The 20,759-nt window shown below is 38.2% G+C and overlaps 1 protein-coding gene across 2 annotated transcripts in view; it reads right to left on the bottom strand.

Moving 5' to 3' along the window:
• Positions 1-9,462: 9,462 nt before the first annotated feature.
• LOC139733743 (uncharacterized) overlaps positions 9,463-20,759 on the bottom strand; it is a 36,259-nt gene continuing 24,962 nt past the window's right edge. For both annotated transcript variants that reach the window (XM_071644553.1, XM_071644552.1), the window contains exons 3-4: positions 12,930-13,696; positions 9,463-10,907 (exon numbers count right to left, since the gene is read on the bottom strand). In XM_071644553.1, coding sequence (XP_071500654.1) covers positions 9,870-10,907; positions 12,930-13,696 — 1,805 coding nt within the window. In that variant the 3' untranslated portion in view covers positions 9,463-9,869. The remainder of the gene's footprint in view (positions 10,908-12,929; positions 13,697-20,759) is intronic.

The following is a 20,759-nucleotide window of genomic DNA, read 5'->3' as shown; positions in this document are numbered from 1 at the left end:
AGCTGTTCGGGACGCTTACAAATGCGTTCCTGGATGTTTATTCTCTAAAAATTTTACTCACCCATCTTATGGTCTTATGGTCTCATGTCTGTATAAATTCCAGAATAAAGCCCCTATTTTTGGAATAGGTCTATTTTAAGGCTTACTTAAAACAAAGAAATAGAATATAGAATTTCTGAAAAACTTGTCACTCATTTTCAAAATTGGAGGTTTGAAATCTAAACTGAAAATGTACGATTAACTTAGAGGGTATTTTTGTCACATTTGATATGTAATATTTTATGTATATTCATTTTGTCATGCTTCATCTTTTTCCATAATTTTGTGATTCTGTAATTCACTTGATTTTTTGATATATAAGATACCAACAATTCATAACTAAGCCCTTCACGTAGATTACCTATCGCCTGTGTATGGAGAATCAATAACAGGCCATTAGGTGACCTATAGAGATTAATATGATATTGACCCAAGCTGTATTAAATTGTTGTCTTCCTCCTCTACCGATGAAGTCTTTTGACAACACCTCCAAGATGGCAGCTGTGACCAGATCGTGTTCAAATTGAAGACGGCACGGTCACTCGTCCAACGCCCACCAAATGGCGACACACGCATGACGTGCCATCGCGTGCGCGCTTTCACAAAATGAAACTCGAGAGATATTGCTGGAAATCTAATCAACCAATATGTCAGTTTATATATCTTTGATAAGTTTCCTTCCACTTGCTGTCCAGGCCATCAGACAAAACATTCTTAACATCCGCCTGTCGTCTGTCGGTTCTTCTTGCCGCCCTTCCGATGTGACTATTTACATGTCAAGACTTCCTCTTGCTATTTTGCTAGGGATTATCTGAGAGGAGACTTACCTGGTTTTCCCATTAATAGTACACTGTATCATTATTTTGCATTTACATGACATTGAAAAGGAATGGCTTTTTTTTTTAGAGGAGTGACAATGATATTGGCTGGCTGAATGCAAGGTTGAGTCAAAAGAATGTTGTTTAAAATGACCGTTAAAAAGTCTATACGTCTGTAGGTGTGTAGGCCTACTCGGTGCTTATTTTTCATTCTTTCTATTCAAGCAAGATGTTACGATGTTTTTGATATTACAACGATCTGTAGTTGACCGATGAGTGGTGATGGTGCCATTTCACATACAGTCACCCCTATAGCTTTGGACGAGTTTTCGGTTCACGTAAAGTAATCTTCCAGAGTTAAACGGGTTTAGAATAAAACTTTTGAAAGTTTCAATTGCCAAGTCATACAGAAATTTCTAGGGAAAGAAGAGGGAGAGAAGAGAATTCCTTGGATCGATCATGACTAGATGATGAATTCGTAGAAGAGAAACTCTTTACACTCTTCACGTTCTCATTCTCATTTCTTCAAATCCTGGATTGGTTTCTGTTATGACGGGTGATCGCGTATAAATGGCTGCTGGCGCCACCAAAGTCCCACTTTCTGAAAACGTCGTCAGTTACACTTTCCTCCAACGTTGTGCAATTATTGTCTTTATCTTCGTTCACCCGGAAAATCCGTCCGTGTCAACAAGATGGAGCCTCGAGACGTCATAATCGACCTTTTCAATCTGGACAAAAACATTTCATGCGCTTCCCCGACTCCAATCCACCCCGAAAATAACTCCTTTTAACAGCATTGTTTTCCATAACCTTATATAGTGGCATTCAATCATCTGCACAGGGATTTTCGTCCATAGAGACCCAAAGCACAGCGATCAGCATGCAAGCGAAATTTGCCCAAAGAGATCCGCGTACTGTCCTTGATGTAACTCAAATTTTGTAAGATGTTTGTCTCTCACTGAACGTACGAGAAATCGACAGGACAATAAGAATTCGCAGAACAGCGACTAGTGACGAGGCCTAAATAGAACACGTGGGACTTTAGAGCGTCAAACAAGGTTTGGTCTATAAGATCGAAAATTAATACATGTAGTGGGATGGGATATGGTTGGCTCTGGTAAGGAAAGATTAATACCACGTGTATTAGTATGATCATAATCATGTGTATGTGTGTGGGGGAGGGGAGGGGGATGGTATCGTAGATATAATGTAAAATCAAATATCTTGGAATACCTCGGGCAGAGTTGTTAAGGCATTTTGTTTCTTCTTGTCACAGAGAGAAATCAAAAGTGAAAGTTATTGACATTGTTCGCAGAAAACGAAATGAAGAGTAAATTGCATGTAGGTATACAATCACTTGATTGTCATTGTGTTTTTATTATCCGTTTGGTGAGGCTAAAATTTCGAATCAATTCCTCAAAAATAAGGTATACTCTCCTTGAAAGCAGAAAGTATTTACTAGTAACCCCTGCAAGTGGTTACACACGAACACTGCCCTGTGTAATCTATACACACGACAATCTGTTACTGGGTTTCGGAAGAATGATTTCTTTTATGCAGAACATGGATGAAATTGAAAAACTCATTTGCCGATTACCGCTCATTTAAGAGCCAAAGCTAGTAATGCTAGTGAACAAAACAACACATTATTATTTTCTCGCGGTATTTACGTAAATCATTGGACTGCCGTGTCGAATCAGTACACAAAAGATTGGTATCATGGGAACCATGTAGGCCTACGGAGTCATATGCTATCAGAAATATATGGGAGTGTATATATATTACCCTATTAAAGGGACTGTTATAATACTGGTTGAGGTGAGGATTCAGCTTGTAACGTTTTGCGAGATAGAAACCACTCTATGAAATGTCAGAGAGCATACTATTTTAAGGGGAATCAAAAGTTTTTTTTTGATGAAAATCGGTTTTGAAATGACTGAGATATCTAAGAACAGGGCAAAACAAAGAGATCCTAATAAAAGTCGTGGCCTGTCAATTTCATTAGGATCGCTATTTTGGATATCTCAGCCATTTCAAGGCCAATTTTCATCAAATAAACGTTTAATCCTTCTTGAAATTACATGCTCTTTCATGGTTCTTGGGAGATTTCTCATTATCTTACCCAAAAATGTTACAAACCTGAATCCTCACCTCAACCTGTACTGTACAAGTCCCTTTAAACCACTGCTAGCTCGTACCAGGAACAAGTGTTTCATGTAACAATCTCTTGGAACGCTTGGTGGCATTTCAAATGACGTCAAAGCCAAAAAGAAAATTTTGGTAAGGGAGATTTCTCTGTCGAGATGTCCAATGGGAGTTGTCCACAAGGCATTAGTGTACAGGTATGTCTTGTTATGGCTCATTTCTGTTTTCCAAACGAAAAGTACAACAATCTAACCAACACAACAAAGCATCAAGCTTTGCAAAGTTACGTTTCGGATGATTTATTAGGGGCCAAAGATTGATTCAAGAAAGAGAGAGAGAGAGAATTGATGATGATGTTTTTTTATATTTTGTTGTCAAGTTGGATTCATAATCCAAACAGAGTCTTATATCATACAGTGCACAAAGTATCCGTATATGCACGGATTGAACTTTCATGTATACTTTCGGTACGATTTTTCATGAATGCACGTCATATAAAATAAAGAAAAGGCCATTTAGAACAACTTGAAGACACTGTACTGCTGAAACCAGTGCTTTAGTAAAAACAAATCACAGTTTTGATTTTTTGTTCTGTTTTGTTTTGTGTTTATTTGTATTATTTGTTTTGTTTTGTTTTGTTTTTTGTTATGTCTAACCAGTATACACTTTTACGTATCTGTTTCTCAGCGGGGGTTTTAAGAGTGAATGCAACCATGAACCAAGGAGTTACCAGACAACTCCTTGCATGGACCTGCTCCAAGTAACTACGCAACTTGATTTCTTACTGACCTGGAGTTGGCCCCGAGTTGGTAGAAGAAGAAAAAAAAGTTTTTCTAGTGTTATTTTCCCTGATCGAAACTCCCATTTGATAACAAACAAACTGACCGAATTCATCATGCTTTGACGTGAAAGCAGCGTGTTCAAATGAACAGCATAGGATCAAGAGTAGATTTGGTGTGTGGTATTTTTTTTGTTTTATTCTCCATCCCAACGAAAATTGTTGTCACGAGGTGAATTCCAATTTGGTCCGGCAGTGCATCTGTATATGCTTTACTGCGGTTTCCTATGACGAGGCGAATTGGCATGAATACCAACCCTGAAAATGTCTAGAGCAGTCTTCGTCAACAAGACACCAGAGGGGGATGTTGAGACGCCGAGGAGTAAACTGGTCGGGAGGCCCAACCTGAAACTGAATCACAAAATCCTTGAACCGAGGCTATTCGGGAGCAATCGAAACCACGTGTCATAAAATGAGACTCATAAACATTCTAACTTGGAATTGTTGACCAGAGAAAACTATTTTTAAGATATAAATTCTCATAAGGGCTGTTACGAACTATTCTGAATAGTTTTGTTTATCTTCGGTTTACCAAAACTGTTCAAATAACGCGAAGAATGTTCTCTTATTGCTTATTCTGACATGTTATTAGAAATGGTCTCACATTACTGTAAGCTCCCTATCGGAGAATAGTTTTGATATGTTTGGAGGTGTCACCCTACTTGTTTTGGGTCTCTGTAATATGATAGTCATGAGGACTGATGAATGAAAGACCTTATGACTTAAAGGGATGATATATAGTTTTGGTTGAGATGGGGCTTTAGATATGCTTTTTTTGTGTGTGTGTGACAACTAGTGTGAGATAATTAAATATGAAAGAACATACGATTTAAAAGGAATTCAAAGTTTATTTGATAAAAATCTGTTTCAAAATGGCTGAGATATCTAAAAACAAAGTGGTCCTCTGAACGTTGGTTCTAATCTTTATTAGGGCCACTTTGTTTTTGGATATCTTAGCCATTTCGAAACCAATTTCATCAAATAAACTGCTTATGAAATATGAAAGAACGTACAATTCCATGAGGAATTCAAAGTTTATTTAATGAAATTGGTTTTAAAATGGCAGAGATATCCAAAATCATGTGGTTCTTAGAAAAGGAGAGACCAATCTTTAATTAAGACCACTTTGGTTTTTGGATATCTTAGCCATTTCAAAACCGATTTTCATCATATAACTTTGAATTCCTTAAATTGTATGATCTTTGATATTTTATACATGGTTTGGCATTATCTTATATCTAACAAAAACAAGTTAAAAACCTGAAGCCCCATCTCAACCAAAACTACACCACACCTTTAAGATAACTCAAACTGTCATCAGTTCGCAATATTTGGTAATACATGTATATCACATCCCCACGTATCAAACCTTGATGTTTTGATATTCCACCAGACTGGCTTAACACATTCCTCCTGCTGCCGCCCTTCTCACAGTTAGTCTGCTAATACATGACAAATTCCGGCAATCAAAATTAAGTTGAGAGGATGGTGCTTCCTATCAGCGATCACTCTAATAAACAGATGTAAATAATTTCAAATTGTGTTCACACGTGTTTGCTACCTCACCACAATTCCACAAAATCTGCATGCCGTGACAATAGACATTCACAATATTTCATCAGTGCCCTACCCGATTCTCCCTTCTCGACCCATTTAAAACTTGATTTCAATTGCGGGGTCTGAATTAGATAACCCCTCTGACAATTGTCTGAGAAGAAACAAAATCTCCTAGCTAGCAAAATACCAGGCTGATCCAAAATTTTGGAATAAAGTACATGTATATAAACTTACAAGCAATGTTCTCCTCTTTACTGTTTGTGTTCGCTATTTGAATCAAATGCATATCAATTATATTTTTGTTAAATTCAAAATGAAAATAGAACGTGTATGTACATGTACAATGTATATTCACTACAAAATACAATTACAACAGTCAAGCAGCAAAGGCTGAGGTAATGCAGAAGAAAACATATAAAACTTAATGTGAGGTTTTTTTAGTCAATTTGTATCCTATTGCACTTTTATTTTGTGACTGTCTTGTTGCCTTTCAATTACAAAAAAAAAATCATTTAAACAGCTCGTTGCCATAAATTTCCTTGAATTGTAATGTAATGAAATGATAACAACAATATGCGATGTGAGCAATGGCGGTCATGATAGCTGTTGACCCCAAACTAACCTATCAACCAGTAAACTTCAAGTGCTGAAAATGAACACCACAAGTTGAAAAGATGCAGACACAATTTCTTGCAGTTTATCAAATACTGATTTATTATCGATGGCATATGTACATAGATGTACATGTATATCGTAAAAATATGACTACATGTAACCTTAAGCAAAATATAAAGACAAGTAATTTGTAGCAACATATAGGTACAATTTACAAGAGCAGCATTACAGACTTATGAAATGATATTAATATCATGAGGTGTGTGATGCAGTTGACAAACAAACATTGTCATTTTTTCCACAGAAATTATTTTCAGATACCAGTGAAATTATATGGTGCCCTTTGTAAAGTTATACAAAAAGGTTATGCTTTCACTCATCCAGTAGCTGATGTGAAATAGAATCAGTGTATTTAGTCTACCTTCACTGTAACCATTAACTCTTCATGTCAAAAGTATTAATATTTTATATTATCAAATTTGCAGAAGACAAAAGAATTCACTAAACCTCGAAATTGAGTTTGAAGAGTGAGAGAAGTGGTTGAAAATACTGAATTCAGCAGAGCATGATAATTGAAAATTTTAACAAAATGTCACCCCAAAAAACAAAAAAACAAACAAACAAACAAACAAAACAATGGAGAACTTGGCTTGACATATTAAAATCCAAGCTTGCCTTCTGTTCAATGATGTTGCTTGACAGCTTATTTTGTTTGAACTGACTAGACACAGATCTGGAAGTAAATTTAGCGGAATGTGACGAGGTTACACACTGAATGTTTCAGCAACTTGTGGTGAAACACATGTCATGCTCCACTCTCCTGACGTCAAAAAGTAAACCAAAACGCTCACCGACATGTATTGGTTTGTCATTCTCTGAGAGAGAGAGAAAAAAAAGATGTACATGCATTACAATAACACATATGGTTTGACATTTGAAACTGGGTGAAAGGACTACTGAGCAAGTGGCCTCTTGTTTTATATTTCCTGTGGTTAAAAGCAACAGAAATCACGTTGTTGGCATTATAAAGAGGAAGTGTGGGCAGAACATGGGTTTAAAAAGAAATAATCCACACACTTAAAAATTTGATGCTAATCACATGGTAATCTCAGGGGATTTAGCTAATCCAGTGTCAGACTATAAGGCACATGGAACAAACCGCAGCCTGTGTACACTCATCTCTCTCAACACATGTACGTTTTCACTGCCGGGGAAACAAAGTACATTTGTCGTCAGAATTTGGACAGCTTGGAATGACTTTCAACAACAGCTGTTGGTGTGCGACACATGAATGAAACAGTCAAAGGCACTTTGTTTTCTGCGTGGGATCACTGGAATGAATCGTATGAATACAACGCCTCGTTTACAAATCTTTACTGAGAGTCCTCATTGCGGTGGGTTAGATGCAACTCTGAATATAACAAAGACAGCACAGCACAATGTTTATTGTTTAGTCAAGTATTGAAACTTCTTTTCCAGATTGACTCGTTATTCTTTTATGTTAAACCTGGGAGGTTCCTTTTAGACCGACGAAGAGTAATAATTCAAACACATTTTTGAAATGTTCACACTAATTTGACCTGTAAAGAAAATTTCAACAAAGACCAACATGGTCAAAACATTCCACATGCCAGATAAAAGCAAGATATATGTTGAAAAGTGGATAGGCTGCAAAATGAATTAGCCATCTTCATGTACTCCTAAAGGGAATCTTTAGGAGTGACAAATCAATTTAGTGCTGAACCAATCAAGTGACTTCCCTGAAAAATGAAATAGAACCTTACCACTGATAAATTGATAAGATTCATTTACTACTATGAAACACAACTTTTCAGAGAGAAGAATGTTATAAGCTGGTTTGTTAAGATCCTACATTTAATGCATATGATATATTTGTCAAAAGCATATTACATCCGCAAGCATGAGAATGATATTAGGCACAAAACTTCAAGAAATTGCACGAGATATACATACTTTCATCTTCAAGGTAAAAAATATACTTGTCTGCATCACACAGCAAAATTATATCTGGCATTAATTACATTTAATCTGAACACTACACATTACAATGCCTTTCAGTGAGCACTATTGTACAACCTTGTATCTGATATCAGATTGACAAAGGCTCGATAAAATCTCTAACTTTTTGTCTCTGTGTACTTCAGGAACACAGAAGTGATTAACAATGAAACTTCAGCATGCTACAGCCATTTTTCTCTTTTTTTATTTTGAAAATAACTTCTCTTTCAGCCAAATCTGGATGGTTTAAAAATGAAACTCAATATGTACATTCTCACTGCCAACACTATAGTACTGTTTATATTTCAAAATCAATCATATAATATTACTTGGAAAAATCTATCTGTTCTCATTGTCACATATCGCAGAGTAATTCTAGATGATTAAAAAAGGGGGAATCTAAAAACACAAATAGATTGCTCAGTTAGCAAAGAAAATTACTTTCACAGAAATTCTTTAAAGTAGCAAACAAAACACTTATCAATAAAAGCAGGTAAATTATAAAACTCAGCATACCGTTTCAATGAACAATATTCATCAAGTTTTAAAAACGGGGAAAATATTTTAAGACACAGATGGATTGCTCAATGAGCAAAGTATATTTCCTTTTACGGAAATTTTCTTTACAGTGACAAATGAAATACAAATAAATAAAACCAGATGAATTTAAAAACTAATCCTTATCATATCACTGAAAAAAATTCATGAACTGTTGGTATCAAAGGCATCATTGTTTCACAATGCCAGAAGTATGGTACAGTCAACTTTGCCTAACTCAAATCTATTTGGACTGACGAAATAGCTTCGACTTACAATTTGACTTATGAGGGATTAAAATCAATAGAATATAAAGGGAACAGCACTGAAAAAGACCTTCAACTTAAGTGATTATTTGACTTGTGTGAGGTCATCTTACACAATGCTGACTGTACTTCGAAGTCATACTCACTCTTTGTACATATGTACATGGTATGCCAATTCGAGTGAAGCACGATGGTCTTCAACAGAAAAAATGTACCAAAATAGCAAATATCAAACTGGAAAAATTTCCCTTCCAATGACATACACTGGAAATTCACGAGGATTTTGGAATTTGGAAATTTGGAAAAGAACTCATGTAGACCTATTCAATTGTGAAAAATAAAAGAAAACAAAATATATAATTTTTCAAATACGACATTATGTACATCAGGCACAGCTATCATGAAATGGTAGGTTTCTCATGGCACTGCTTAAAGAACACTCAAAATTTTTGTTAAAAAATCATTTGGATTTTTTTTTTCACAAAGATATTCCACCAGTATTTTCCATTATTCAATAGACGTAGACAAGTGATTCAATGTATCATCTCTGAATTTGTGTTGCATAAATAGCTTTCAACCAATGCAATCATTAAAAGGATAAATTTGTACATGTCAATCAAGAAAACAACAATACTGTACATTAAAGTTGATAATAATGGTACAGTAATGTTCTGTGCTATGATCCACAGGTTTTTCTTACCAGAAGAAAACCTGTGTGCTCAATAAACATTTTTCACAAGTAAAAATTGCTTCCAGCATTGTTCCCTATCAAAGCATGTAAGTTGGGAAGTTGTGTTTGTTGTGTCCAATTTCCATACTAATATGAGATTCTACCGACTAAAACAGTTCACTAGCCAAAGCAATGTGCAACTTTATCTGGAAGAGGTTCACCAAGAAGATTGTAGTAACTCTCAAAATATACAAAAAAGTGACGCACATGTATGTATCCTGATACCTTATGAGATCCCTGTATCTAGAACAGGTGGTAAACTTCCCATAGTTGATGCGTACTCTCTATAACCTCTGTGAAGAATATCAGAGGTCCAAACCTGTGTCAATAACAGCCACTCCTTCACTGGACGTTCCCCTATAGAGCATCTCTAGGGCTCTCTTACAGTCACTCACTGTGGTCTTGGCAAGGAACTGGCACTTTAGCTGGTCTGACAGGGACACGCCCCCCTCTTGGGATGCATTCCCTAATAGTGCTGAGATTGCCATCTGCGAGACAACGTTGGCACGCTCCACCATCAACCATCTCTCCAGTGCTCCATCCAGGGCCCCTGGTGTCTCCACATTCTCCGAAAGAAAGGCGGCAGGTGGGCCCCACAACAAGCACTGAAGTAGCACCACGGCTTGATCACAAGTTAGCCTGTCTTCAGGCTTTTTAGTGAGAAGTTTGCAGGCGATGGTATGAAGGCCCTGGGAGAGAGATGACTTGACAGGAATGTGGGGTAGATCTTCTTTGGTGTAGTCAGAGATGATAAGGCTTGTGCGAGTTGAGAATGGGTTAGCATGATGCAAGAACTCGTACACAAGGATACCCACATCAAATTCATGGCATTTTTGCTCCAGCTTGGATGCCACACCCCCCTCGGCTGGTGACGACATGGTAGCCGTGGTTACCACTTCCGCCCCAATCAAGTGGTTGATGACCAGTCTCTGACCACCACCGGGCAGCCCACTGCTCACCAGCAGAAGGTGATCCAACTTCAAGCTCTCCAGGCACATGTGGTGGGATTGCAGCTGGCACAAACCTTGGCACAATTGCAGCAGCATTGTGGCAACATCTCGCTCATAGACATCCGGCAGGCACTCATGCTTTTCTGCATTCTGAGTCACATACTCGGCAACGTTCACTGCCGGTAGACAGTCTGTGATGATGACAGCCGTCTCGAAGGAACCGTCCGGTTGGGGAGAACCACGAGACTTACGCTGCTCCAGTAGTGAAGGGTTGATGGTGACAGTGTCTTTGGTAGCATGGCTGACTGAGATGAGGTTGGGTTGTGGAGACATGGATCTGGTAATGTCTGCCATGTGGAGTACTTGCGATGTCTTGCTGGGATTACAGCATACCTACAGAGATATGGAAATCATGATAAAGTGATCTACAATTAGTATACTAGATTTACAAATCTTCAATGATCACTGGCTATACACAGAAAAAAAAAATGATGAATGTACAGTATTCAGCTGTAAATGGCAGATGTATCATTAATACCATTTCTGTTTACAGACATTGTATGAGAACCATCTACATAAAGTCAAACTCCAACATCTAATATAATTTCATGTTCAAAGCTTACAAAAATTCTGGAAATAATTCATTATGAAAGAAATTGGTTTCATTTTTGCATAATGGATTGATTTTTCCTGATGGAGTGAACAAATAAAAATGTCACTATCAGGAATTCTAAACCTAACATAGAAGAATAACTGGATGTTCAAATTCATTTTCCAATCTTAACAAAGAAAACCATCCACAGCTAAAGCCTTTCCTTCAACAGAAATATATTAATATAAATATATAGATATATTTTTAGCTCTCACGGTACACAAGTTTTGCTAACTTCTATTTGATGGGGGTAGTTGCAAAAGTAACAGTTCATTTCCGTCAACTGTACTCAGGATTTTGTGCTAAAAGTAAATATACAACACTGATGGCATTGCAGATAAAAAAGTTACGACATTTGCTCTTGAAAAAGACTATTTATTCCACAAACAAAAGACCATTCATTTTGCCATGAAAAATTAGTTTTCAATTTAGCTGTGGTTTTTGGCACCTAACAAATGGCAAAAAAATGTTAAAAATTTGAGACTGTGCCAAAGTCTGTCACTATCATACAGTAACTATGGACAGAAAGAAGATCAATACACTTAAAACTATTTATCACCAGGAAACAATCAACTTAAATAAAACCCCCAATTACACGGCACTAGAACAAACACAATATAATGCTCAGCCTTGACTAAGCTCATCTTGGTTGATATAGTTTGCTTGTGCTGCATTTTGTCACAAAAATTAAACAATCCTTGTCTGCATGATTCAACAAGCTAAATGGCTGATACATAAATTAAAACAATTCTTGTCTGCATGATTCAACAAGCTAAATGGCTGATACTGTACTGTGTATCTTATCAAAATATGGCAGGCAACATTTGGTAGAGATGTTGACATTTCGGGCAAAAATTTGGCAAGAGCAACTCTGTCTGGCTTTGTGTGTTTCTCTATGATACTTGAGCAATGAAATGTACATGGCATATGGTTCCTGCTGTTGGTCCTTTAAAGGGGATGGCTAGTAACTTATCAGTGGGAATCAGTGGGAATGCTGGGGGATGATTGTTCCAATTCTTGTGGGATTCATTTAAGAGTACATTATACATCTATTGTTGTGTGAAAATTATTTGCTTCAGAATGGTCTCATATTCAAGTAATGTGCACTTTAATGTTTCCAGGTTAGCATGCCTGTACGGTGACGGGGCGATCGTTAAAGTGTTAATGGGCCAGCATTCCCACCGATTCCCACTGATCAGTTACTCGCCATCCCCTTTAACTCTTCTAAAGCTGGATCATTCAAACTTGACCACACAGCAGACACAGGGATTAATTGAATTACACACAGATCAATTACACGTCGGGACGTAAATAAACAATCTCAAAGTACAGCTGCAGGTCATGAATGGCTTCAAAGCACGCTGGGTGAGTTTAATGGCTTGTGGTAATACATTGTACAAGGAGGAGGAACAGAGCTCATTGATATTCTAATGGCTTGACATATTCTGAGCATTTCAAACATACATAATACAACCTGAAACACCTATTACAGCTGGAACATCTTAATGTTGATGTGGCAGAGAAAACAGAAATAACAATATTTATGATTAGAAAAAATACAAACTTACTGTACATGTTTTGATTTGGCAAAATAGTTTGATGGTATGAATATAAAGGTATTTCTTTCATCATGAATGCAAAAGATTCTGCATTATGTGCTACTCCCCTTTAAAGAAAAGACACAGACAGAAAGATACAAATGTAGGTGAGATTGGACAGTGAGCAGTTTAACTGATGAGAGAGGTACTGGGCTAGGAGCTCACCATGAGACCAGGACTACCAGTTGAGCTGTCCTGCAACGTGAGACCAAAGAATGCTGCACCAGCTGAACGACAGTGAGGCTCAGTATCGGGAAAGACCTGGTCCTTCCAGGCGATGTCCTCCATAGCAATCATCCCCTCTGTGTCCATCCTGACCCTGGGCGTGGAGAGCTGTGACAGGGCTTGGATATGCACTGCACTGACATCAAACAGGAGACTTTGCTGACTAGTTTGATCCAGGAAAGAGGCTCCTGTACCACTAAGATTACACTGTGTGTCAGCATTCACCATTACTTTCGAAGGAGTGTTCTCTTCCATCTGAGTTTCTGCATCCTTGCAAAGAGCATTGTCCAGGTCAGCTTGTGGGACCAGTGCTAAGTTCTTGTAGTCACTCCTAAGGACAGTGGAACGAGGCAGATCGGTGATGATGGCTTCATCTTCAGGTGCCACGATCCGGACGGGGCGCTTTGGAATGGCCTTCCCGTCTGTGTCGGTCTTTGCCTGGTCGGGAGCAGCACTTCTCAAAGCTGACTTCAGAGGAGGGGAGGAGCTGAGGAGAGTATCTTCAGGTGGATGCTGCTGAATGGTTGTTTCCAAGGGAACAACACCATCCACCTCATCAGAGCCATCTGCATCTCTGCTGGTAGGCTTCTCTGGTGTCTTTGGAGCCATCCGCTTTACCCTGGATGGCATGTCTTCGAATCCTGTCGTTCGGTTCCTGTGTCGCCTTCGTGTAGGTTTCTGGGGGGTGATCTTGGCTCGACTGGCACCTGGAAGCACAAAATGAAATGAGATGGTATAGAGGAATGAATGAAAAACACTGAAAATAAACATCACTGAAACTTCATAGACATGGGCATCACGTTATGTTTTCAATGTATTCTCCTAGGCAGCTCCTAGGGCAAGTTCAGAACACCTTCATTCCTGTGTGGCAAACAAATTTAAGCATCAGTGTGACAAAATCTGCAAGGCTAAATTACTAAAATTGCTTACATTATTACACCACTTGCCCAAAACATCAGATATACACTTGTATTACTATTGTATGGTTCCTATTGACCAAGATATTTCACTCACCAACTACAGTATTTCACTTTCAGTTAGACCACAATTTCCTGAGCCTCAGGTCATGGATATGTTTTCCATCGGAGAAGTGACAAATGCAATGAAATCATTACATCACTCAGATTTGACCCCAGATAGCAAAGTTAAAATTTTCAAGGCATTCCTTGCTCAGGGCCCTCTAAGAGATTGTCATACATCCAACCACTCAGATAGCCAGATTTAAAGCAATCAGCTCTTTCATAAAAATTCAGTTTTCATGCCATGTCATCACTTCTTGCAATAAATCTCTTGGGTCCTGCTGTAAAAGAAAAAAAAGACACTTGTAAGTCTGTTAAGTTAAACTGGAACTCACAGGCATCTATCTCAGACTTACCACAGATCAAATTCAGAAAATGTCAAACTTTTCTGACTGAACTGTACAAGCCTTGTCTGATGATGTGGAAATGCAATAAAAACATTCCAGCACATCTTAATGAGTTTTGAGAATCATGACATTACTTATTATTGAGAAAGCTATACTTGCATGAGCAAATATCAGCATGTTAATTAACTGTATATTGAATAATTTATTCAAACACTACTGTCTATAAGAAAATATAAAGTGTGGTAAATCCAGTCACTCAGATTTCACACTTTTTGAAACATTTTTGTATTTACTTCCAACCCTAATTTTTGCACACCATAATTCACAAAATATCAAAGACTGGTAGCATTGTAAGGACCATGCAGCTCGGCCCCTTCAAACTTGAAACAATGTTAAACCATCCATGGTTAAACAGTGATTTGACAAGGAAAATTAAGCCTTAAAGGAAGTGTCTGCATGTCTTTTATTACAGCCATTGGAACTATTTGTTTGACACCTTTCTGGCAACCAGTTAAAAGCTAAAATGGGTTTGATAGATTACCCCTGACGTGATTACAGCCTCGGTGATTCACATTCGTATTATTCCTTCTATGAATAACAAATTTCCTAATGATTGCAAGGACATAATGAGAAAAGGTTGCCATTCAATGACATTGTGCCTATTATTGTGACTGAGCAGCACAAATTGCCAATTTTTCCCGTTTTCCCATCATTTCTGGTGGGGAAGCCGGAGGGATAGGCTGGATAAACAGCAATTTATGTGAATGTCTATTATCACTATATTCATAGAGGTTCTGATGACTAAACTTTAAGATGTTGAAGCAGGGCTACAGCTGTCTGCATAGCTATTGTCGAGAATGGGGGGGGGGGGGGGGGGGAGGAGAAGGGGGAGGAGAAGGGGGGGGGGGGGAGAGAAGGAGAGAAACAAGAAATCCTGAATAAGTTCAGTGGCAGAGGCTGAGGTAAACATGAATGAGAGAGAGATTCTGGGTGAACACCCCTCAGCAAATGTAGGAAATGATTCACCACCTCAACATGACTCATGAGCAGCGAGTATTATTAATTGATATCTGGCACCAACCCACAAGTTGTTAACATTAACACTGATACACCCTACTCCAACACCTAGCTTACACAAGCAGTCACTAACTACTTTGTAGTTATATCTCTGTTATTTGTTGCATAACATGCTAAAATAGTATACAGACCTTCACTGCACTATAGAGAAATGTTGTTGTACACAAAGCCTGCAACTTGGAATTCTGTTGTAGTGAAATAGATACTGAACTATTCAAAGTACCTGTACACATATCTGTTCTACACTAAAGAGTAAATACAAGGTTTTAAATAACCCTACAAGGTTTTATATAACCCTGCAAGGATATAAGGGGCACAGCAAAATTCAAACAAGAAAGAAAAGAATGTGATAATTAAAACTATGTAGGGCCTATGCCGTGATGAAATAAAGATATCACAGTGGCCCTTACTACAATGTGTAGACATTTTCAGTTTGGGTGCTGTTTTCAGTATATTTTAGGCATAACTGGGGGGGGGGGGGGCTTCTGTATGCCTGAAAACAATAGTCGATTTATGCACTGACATAGCCACGCACCTGACTCATTTCATAACCAATTTAATAATTTTTTTTTCTTATTCTGGAAGTCCCCCAGTTATGGTCAACATAAGTCACAGTGTTTAAAACCAAACAGGTCTTTGCACTACGAATTACAAATTTCTGTTCCATGTTATGTACTTTTATGGCATAGTTAGCACCAACCCCACCACCTTCACACTCACACGGTTTCCTTTAGTTCTTCCTATTCAACTATCCTGCCCATGAGGTCCCCCACCAACTCCTCCCAGGGAACAAAGTTATTTATTTTCACTGGGGCTACACCCAAACAAAAGGCTTTCTGCGTATGATGCATTGACTGTACCACAATCTTTGACACGTTAAGGTGGTCATGCTGAGAGATAAAAATTCCAGCTATTGTACTAGCCTGAGAATCTAGGTCCCTGGGTCACAGACTACAACATACCTGTGACCCTATGCAGAAACATAACAACATAAATATGGAAACACACTACAGCCTTAACCTATAAATGTTGTTAGACGAAATAGGGCATCTGGACAATCAGGAAACGTCTGATGAAAAAGTTTGAGCAAACGAGGGAACAAAGCTTGAAGTCACGCAAACCTCACATTATTTTGATGATGGAACCGACAGCCAGACGAATCACATTATGCCAAGCAGGGATTGGGGAGGAATGTTTCCCACGATTGTTATATCTTCTCATATTATGTTCTAACCACACCTCTGCGGCTTGTTTGCTGAGCGTGCCTTGCTCCAAACCCACACACTACCATCCAGGATCACGAATCCCTCCACGTCCCGCTCCCGAACTCTTTATTTCAAACTCGATCTCCTCTTCACTCAGCAGGCATGTATTTGACCCAAGGGGGCAAACCTTTCTTTCTTCACCTGTACCAGGGGAGAGCATTTTAAGAGTGTTTTATATCCATGCAAACATTATCAGCTCACGTTCATGCTCTCCAGAGGCTAAGCTCAACCCTTTTTGCCATGGGCATGGCAACCTGCACCTGTGCAAATCCAGAGACTGTGCCTCTGTTCTGTCATCCAACATGACTGCCTTGAATGTCTCAAGACTGTAACTTTAACTGCTAATAGGATTTTAAGGGGAAGATCATCTCATACAGATGCTTCATTGATTTATCAGTTTATGCAACTCATTCAAGGAGGGTGTATTAATTGGACAAGAATCTAATTTTCTAAATGCATTTCTATTGTAGTCGTGTAAAACAAACTTTTATATTTGTCAAGAAACCTTGGCAATAAAAAGGTCATCACTTTGAACTGATTAAAGGATGTCATTCTAATTTACAAACATTCAAATGGTCATACATGTACATGTACACATTGAGAACCCTTTTCATAATTTCCTGAATTCATACTTTTTTGAACTGTTTTCCCTAATCATCTTCACAGCTACTACAGTGTATTGCCAAACACAGCTTTGATTAAGGCTAAATTATCCCCTCTCCAACACATTCAAACACTGTTCTCTACTCACAGCATGCATGGACGTCATTCTAATGCAGCTGAGATACATACAAGGGCTGCACCCACCTGTTCTTGATTGATATTTGTGTATCAATCGAAGTGGGTACCCAATCTCACCTATTCTTATATTTCTCCTGCATGAAAATTACAATTATTGATAGAACAGCCTGGGCTTACGTTGTACCTCTGTGATTAAACTGACATACACTCTAAGTATTGCCCTGTCAAGAACAATGAAGCTGTCCCAATCCTTTGTACAATGGCCTTGAGAATTGATGAACCCTTCCTATGAATGTTGACATTGCATAATGATACTGAACTGAATGCCCCAATTTGCAGTTGACCTCATATTATTAAGTCATCCCCTCTTACATCAACACTATTCAATATACAACGTAGCTAGAGCTCTGCAAGTACGAAGGACCACACAGCATAAAACTATGCTAACTTGACAATTAATAGTTCTGGTAACTCTGCAATCAGTGGTAACCATCAGTGATTTCTTAGCTTTGATTGGTTACGGAATAATGTTAAAATCATTGATCTTTGCAGCGTGATTTCAAAATTACCATTAATTGCAAAGTTGCCACTGTTTTATGCAAGAGGCCCGGATAGGTTCACTGAACCATTATCAAACTTTGCATGTTGAATCAAGTATCATGTACACTGTATACTTGTAGATGAAGCCTGAAATTTCCTGCATCCCTTTTGCAACCCTGAAAATTTGATTCCATTTATAAGCTGGTATATTGCAGAGGTAGGTAATTCAGACCTTTCCTCAGAATGATAAAACTGGCAACTTCTCTATGATGGAGGGGAAAAAATGTACATTTCCAGTCAATTTATTCGGACCCTGAAAAAATTCAGACCATTATTCTTGGTATAAACAGGAAGCATGTTTTCTAAAGTGACATGGGGTCATTTTTTCATTTCTGTTTTAAAAAGCTGAGGTGTATTACCGTAATACTTCAGATACAATGTTGGAAGACATTATTCTTCAACCCTGCAAAATTTTGTGATGTTTCCAAAAGGGACATTTGATCTTTAAAACAATGTGGGAGGGTTCACTTCACAATGCACAAGGATCATTGGAATTGTTTGGAGAGTAGTTCAGTTTGAGCTAAAAAGAGCATTCCTTCAGAGACTCAGTTAAGGGCAGCACCCACTGAATCTCCTTGAGCCGCTGCTGGGCTGTCACTCATTCTATTCATCTGGATACTCCTTCATTCCTGGTTCATCTCAACACAGAATGTGAGAAGAACTTGGTGAAGCACTTTGAGAATTACTTCAAAACAAGAAGGAGTTCTTGTAAATTAAGGTATACCACTGACTCATTCAGGATCTAAATCTTCATGGACATTGGAGTCTAGCATCATGTTAATACTGAGTGAGATTTTTCACAGATGAATTTGATAGTTTGAAAGGTAATATTCATTTCAGGGAATTCAATTAAAGGCTAATAATTGATTTGATTTGCTTGGAGACCTACAAACATGAACATCAATATTTTCTTTAATGAATGTTGAATAAATCAAGCTTCAAAATCCTGTAAACTACCACTTGTATTTGTGGGGAGCATAATATATTCAGCTACAAGAAGGAAAGTGACCCTTGTTATATACTTGGCACTATCAAATCCATTGATGGGCCAGAATAGAGCTTCCACATGACTGTAAATGATGGAAACAAATTATGGGGGTTCAACCGCAAAATGCAGAACCTGTCATTTTAGTCAGCACCTGGACATCAAAATGACTGGTCAATTACAGGACACCGGTGCTCAGACCCATGTGGGGGAAGTCAGTTTCAAAGACACCTTCATGAACCGATATTTTACACGCTGCCTCACACGTGAATTGTGAAACTGTATGGTAACCGCTGCCGGGGTGACAAGAGGCACACACGCCAATCAAGCTGCACTTGTCTTAGAAGCATGCATCATCATGAGGGTTACGGGAGGAATTAGGTGTGATTAATGATGACATGTGTGAAATAAAACTTCAGATTTGATAAAGATGTTGGGGTTACAAGTCCTGTGGGACATAACGCCTTTTGGAGACATCAAATACCGTACAAGCATCTTAACTAGGCACATGATATCTTTGCCAGACGTACATACAGTATATAATGTATGACAAAAAAGTCATGAGGGAGCAATTTTGGAAGTGGGGCACCTCCCCCATTCCCAGGTCTTGCCTTCTCCCTCACCCACACTTCCAGCTCCTCTGGGCACCAAGGGGTGACCCACATGCCCCCAGCAGGAAATCACTGCAAGCAGCTGTTGTGTCAAGTTCCATATCAAACACAGAACTTAAAGACGACTTGCCCTACATACGCAGTATGAATATAGTACCTATATTTTCTTTTTCTTCTCATGATATTCACCTTGGAATGGGCATTACACTAATACTAATAGACTTGAGTAAGTGTTATTGTAAAAAAAGGATCATGAAGGAGGCTCTACGGAAATACTTGGCTGCAAAGTTTCTTTTCATTTTAGAATGTACGACTGCAAGTACTACAGTGCAATGTTAAATCAATGACTCAGTAACATGTCACATGCAATCACAGTCAGCACAGATGAAACCTGATTTTAAAAACCAGTGTTCCATCAGCCTCACATTCACACATCACATCACCTTATCCTGTACACTAATTTATCAATATATATGCAAATTATCTTTTTTTTTTAATACGGAAACAAAAAGAATTATAGTAGCAAAATAAACTTTTGAATGAAAATTGTCCTTCTTGTGCTATCAAGGAGCTGAAAGTTTAGAAAAGATAGTGTTACAGGTGGTGGAAAGGTGTTATAAATCAATGTGCCTGTTATGTCAGAGGCAGGTAAAACTCACCTAGCAAATCATATTTCACATAAGAATGAGCACTTGCTTGATAGGGAGTACTGGTATTTAACTCTTTATGTGCCACGTTCGCACTTTAGACTCAGTCGACGGCGTGCCAACTTCACATATTCTGCTCAAACACACAAAGCCGCCAAAACCGATCGATAATCGCCTAATCCCGCGGTACAATGAAGCGTTTCTCGCGCTTTTGTTCCTCTCACATATGGCTTGCATTCTGTGTGGTGATTAACTATCAAGCAGAGTTCCCAACAAGATTTGCGTGTACATTCTAAGTGTCTGTCACGGTTTTATGTACAAAAGTTTATGCCTTTACAGCAATGTAGCAACTGGTCATTTAAAAGAATAATTGAAAATTGATTCGTCATTCAATTTCTATCGATGCAAAGGTTTGCGATTCTTCTTGAACTTTGCTGACAATGTTCAGCTTAACAGAAATTTGTAGAAGTTATACAAA

The sequence above is a fragment of the Diadema antillarum genome, unplaced genomic scaffold (genome assembly GCF_040938485.1).
Source record: "Diadema antillarum isolate AM-2024a unplaced genomic scaffold, OU_Dant_1.0 seq00000488_RagTag, whole genome shotgun sequence".
Taxonomy (NCBI): Eukaryota; Metazoa; Echinodermata; class Echinoidea; order Diadematoida; family Diadematidae; genus Diadema; species Diadema antillarum.
Note: the sequence above shows the minus strand (reverse complement) of the source record. Positions and strands in the feature narration are given on the sequence as shown.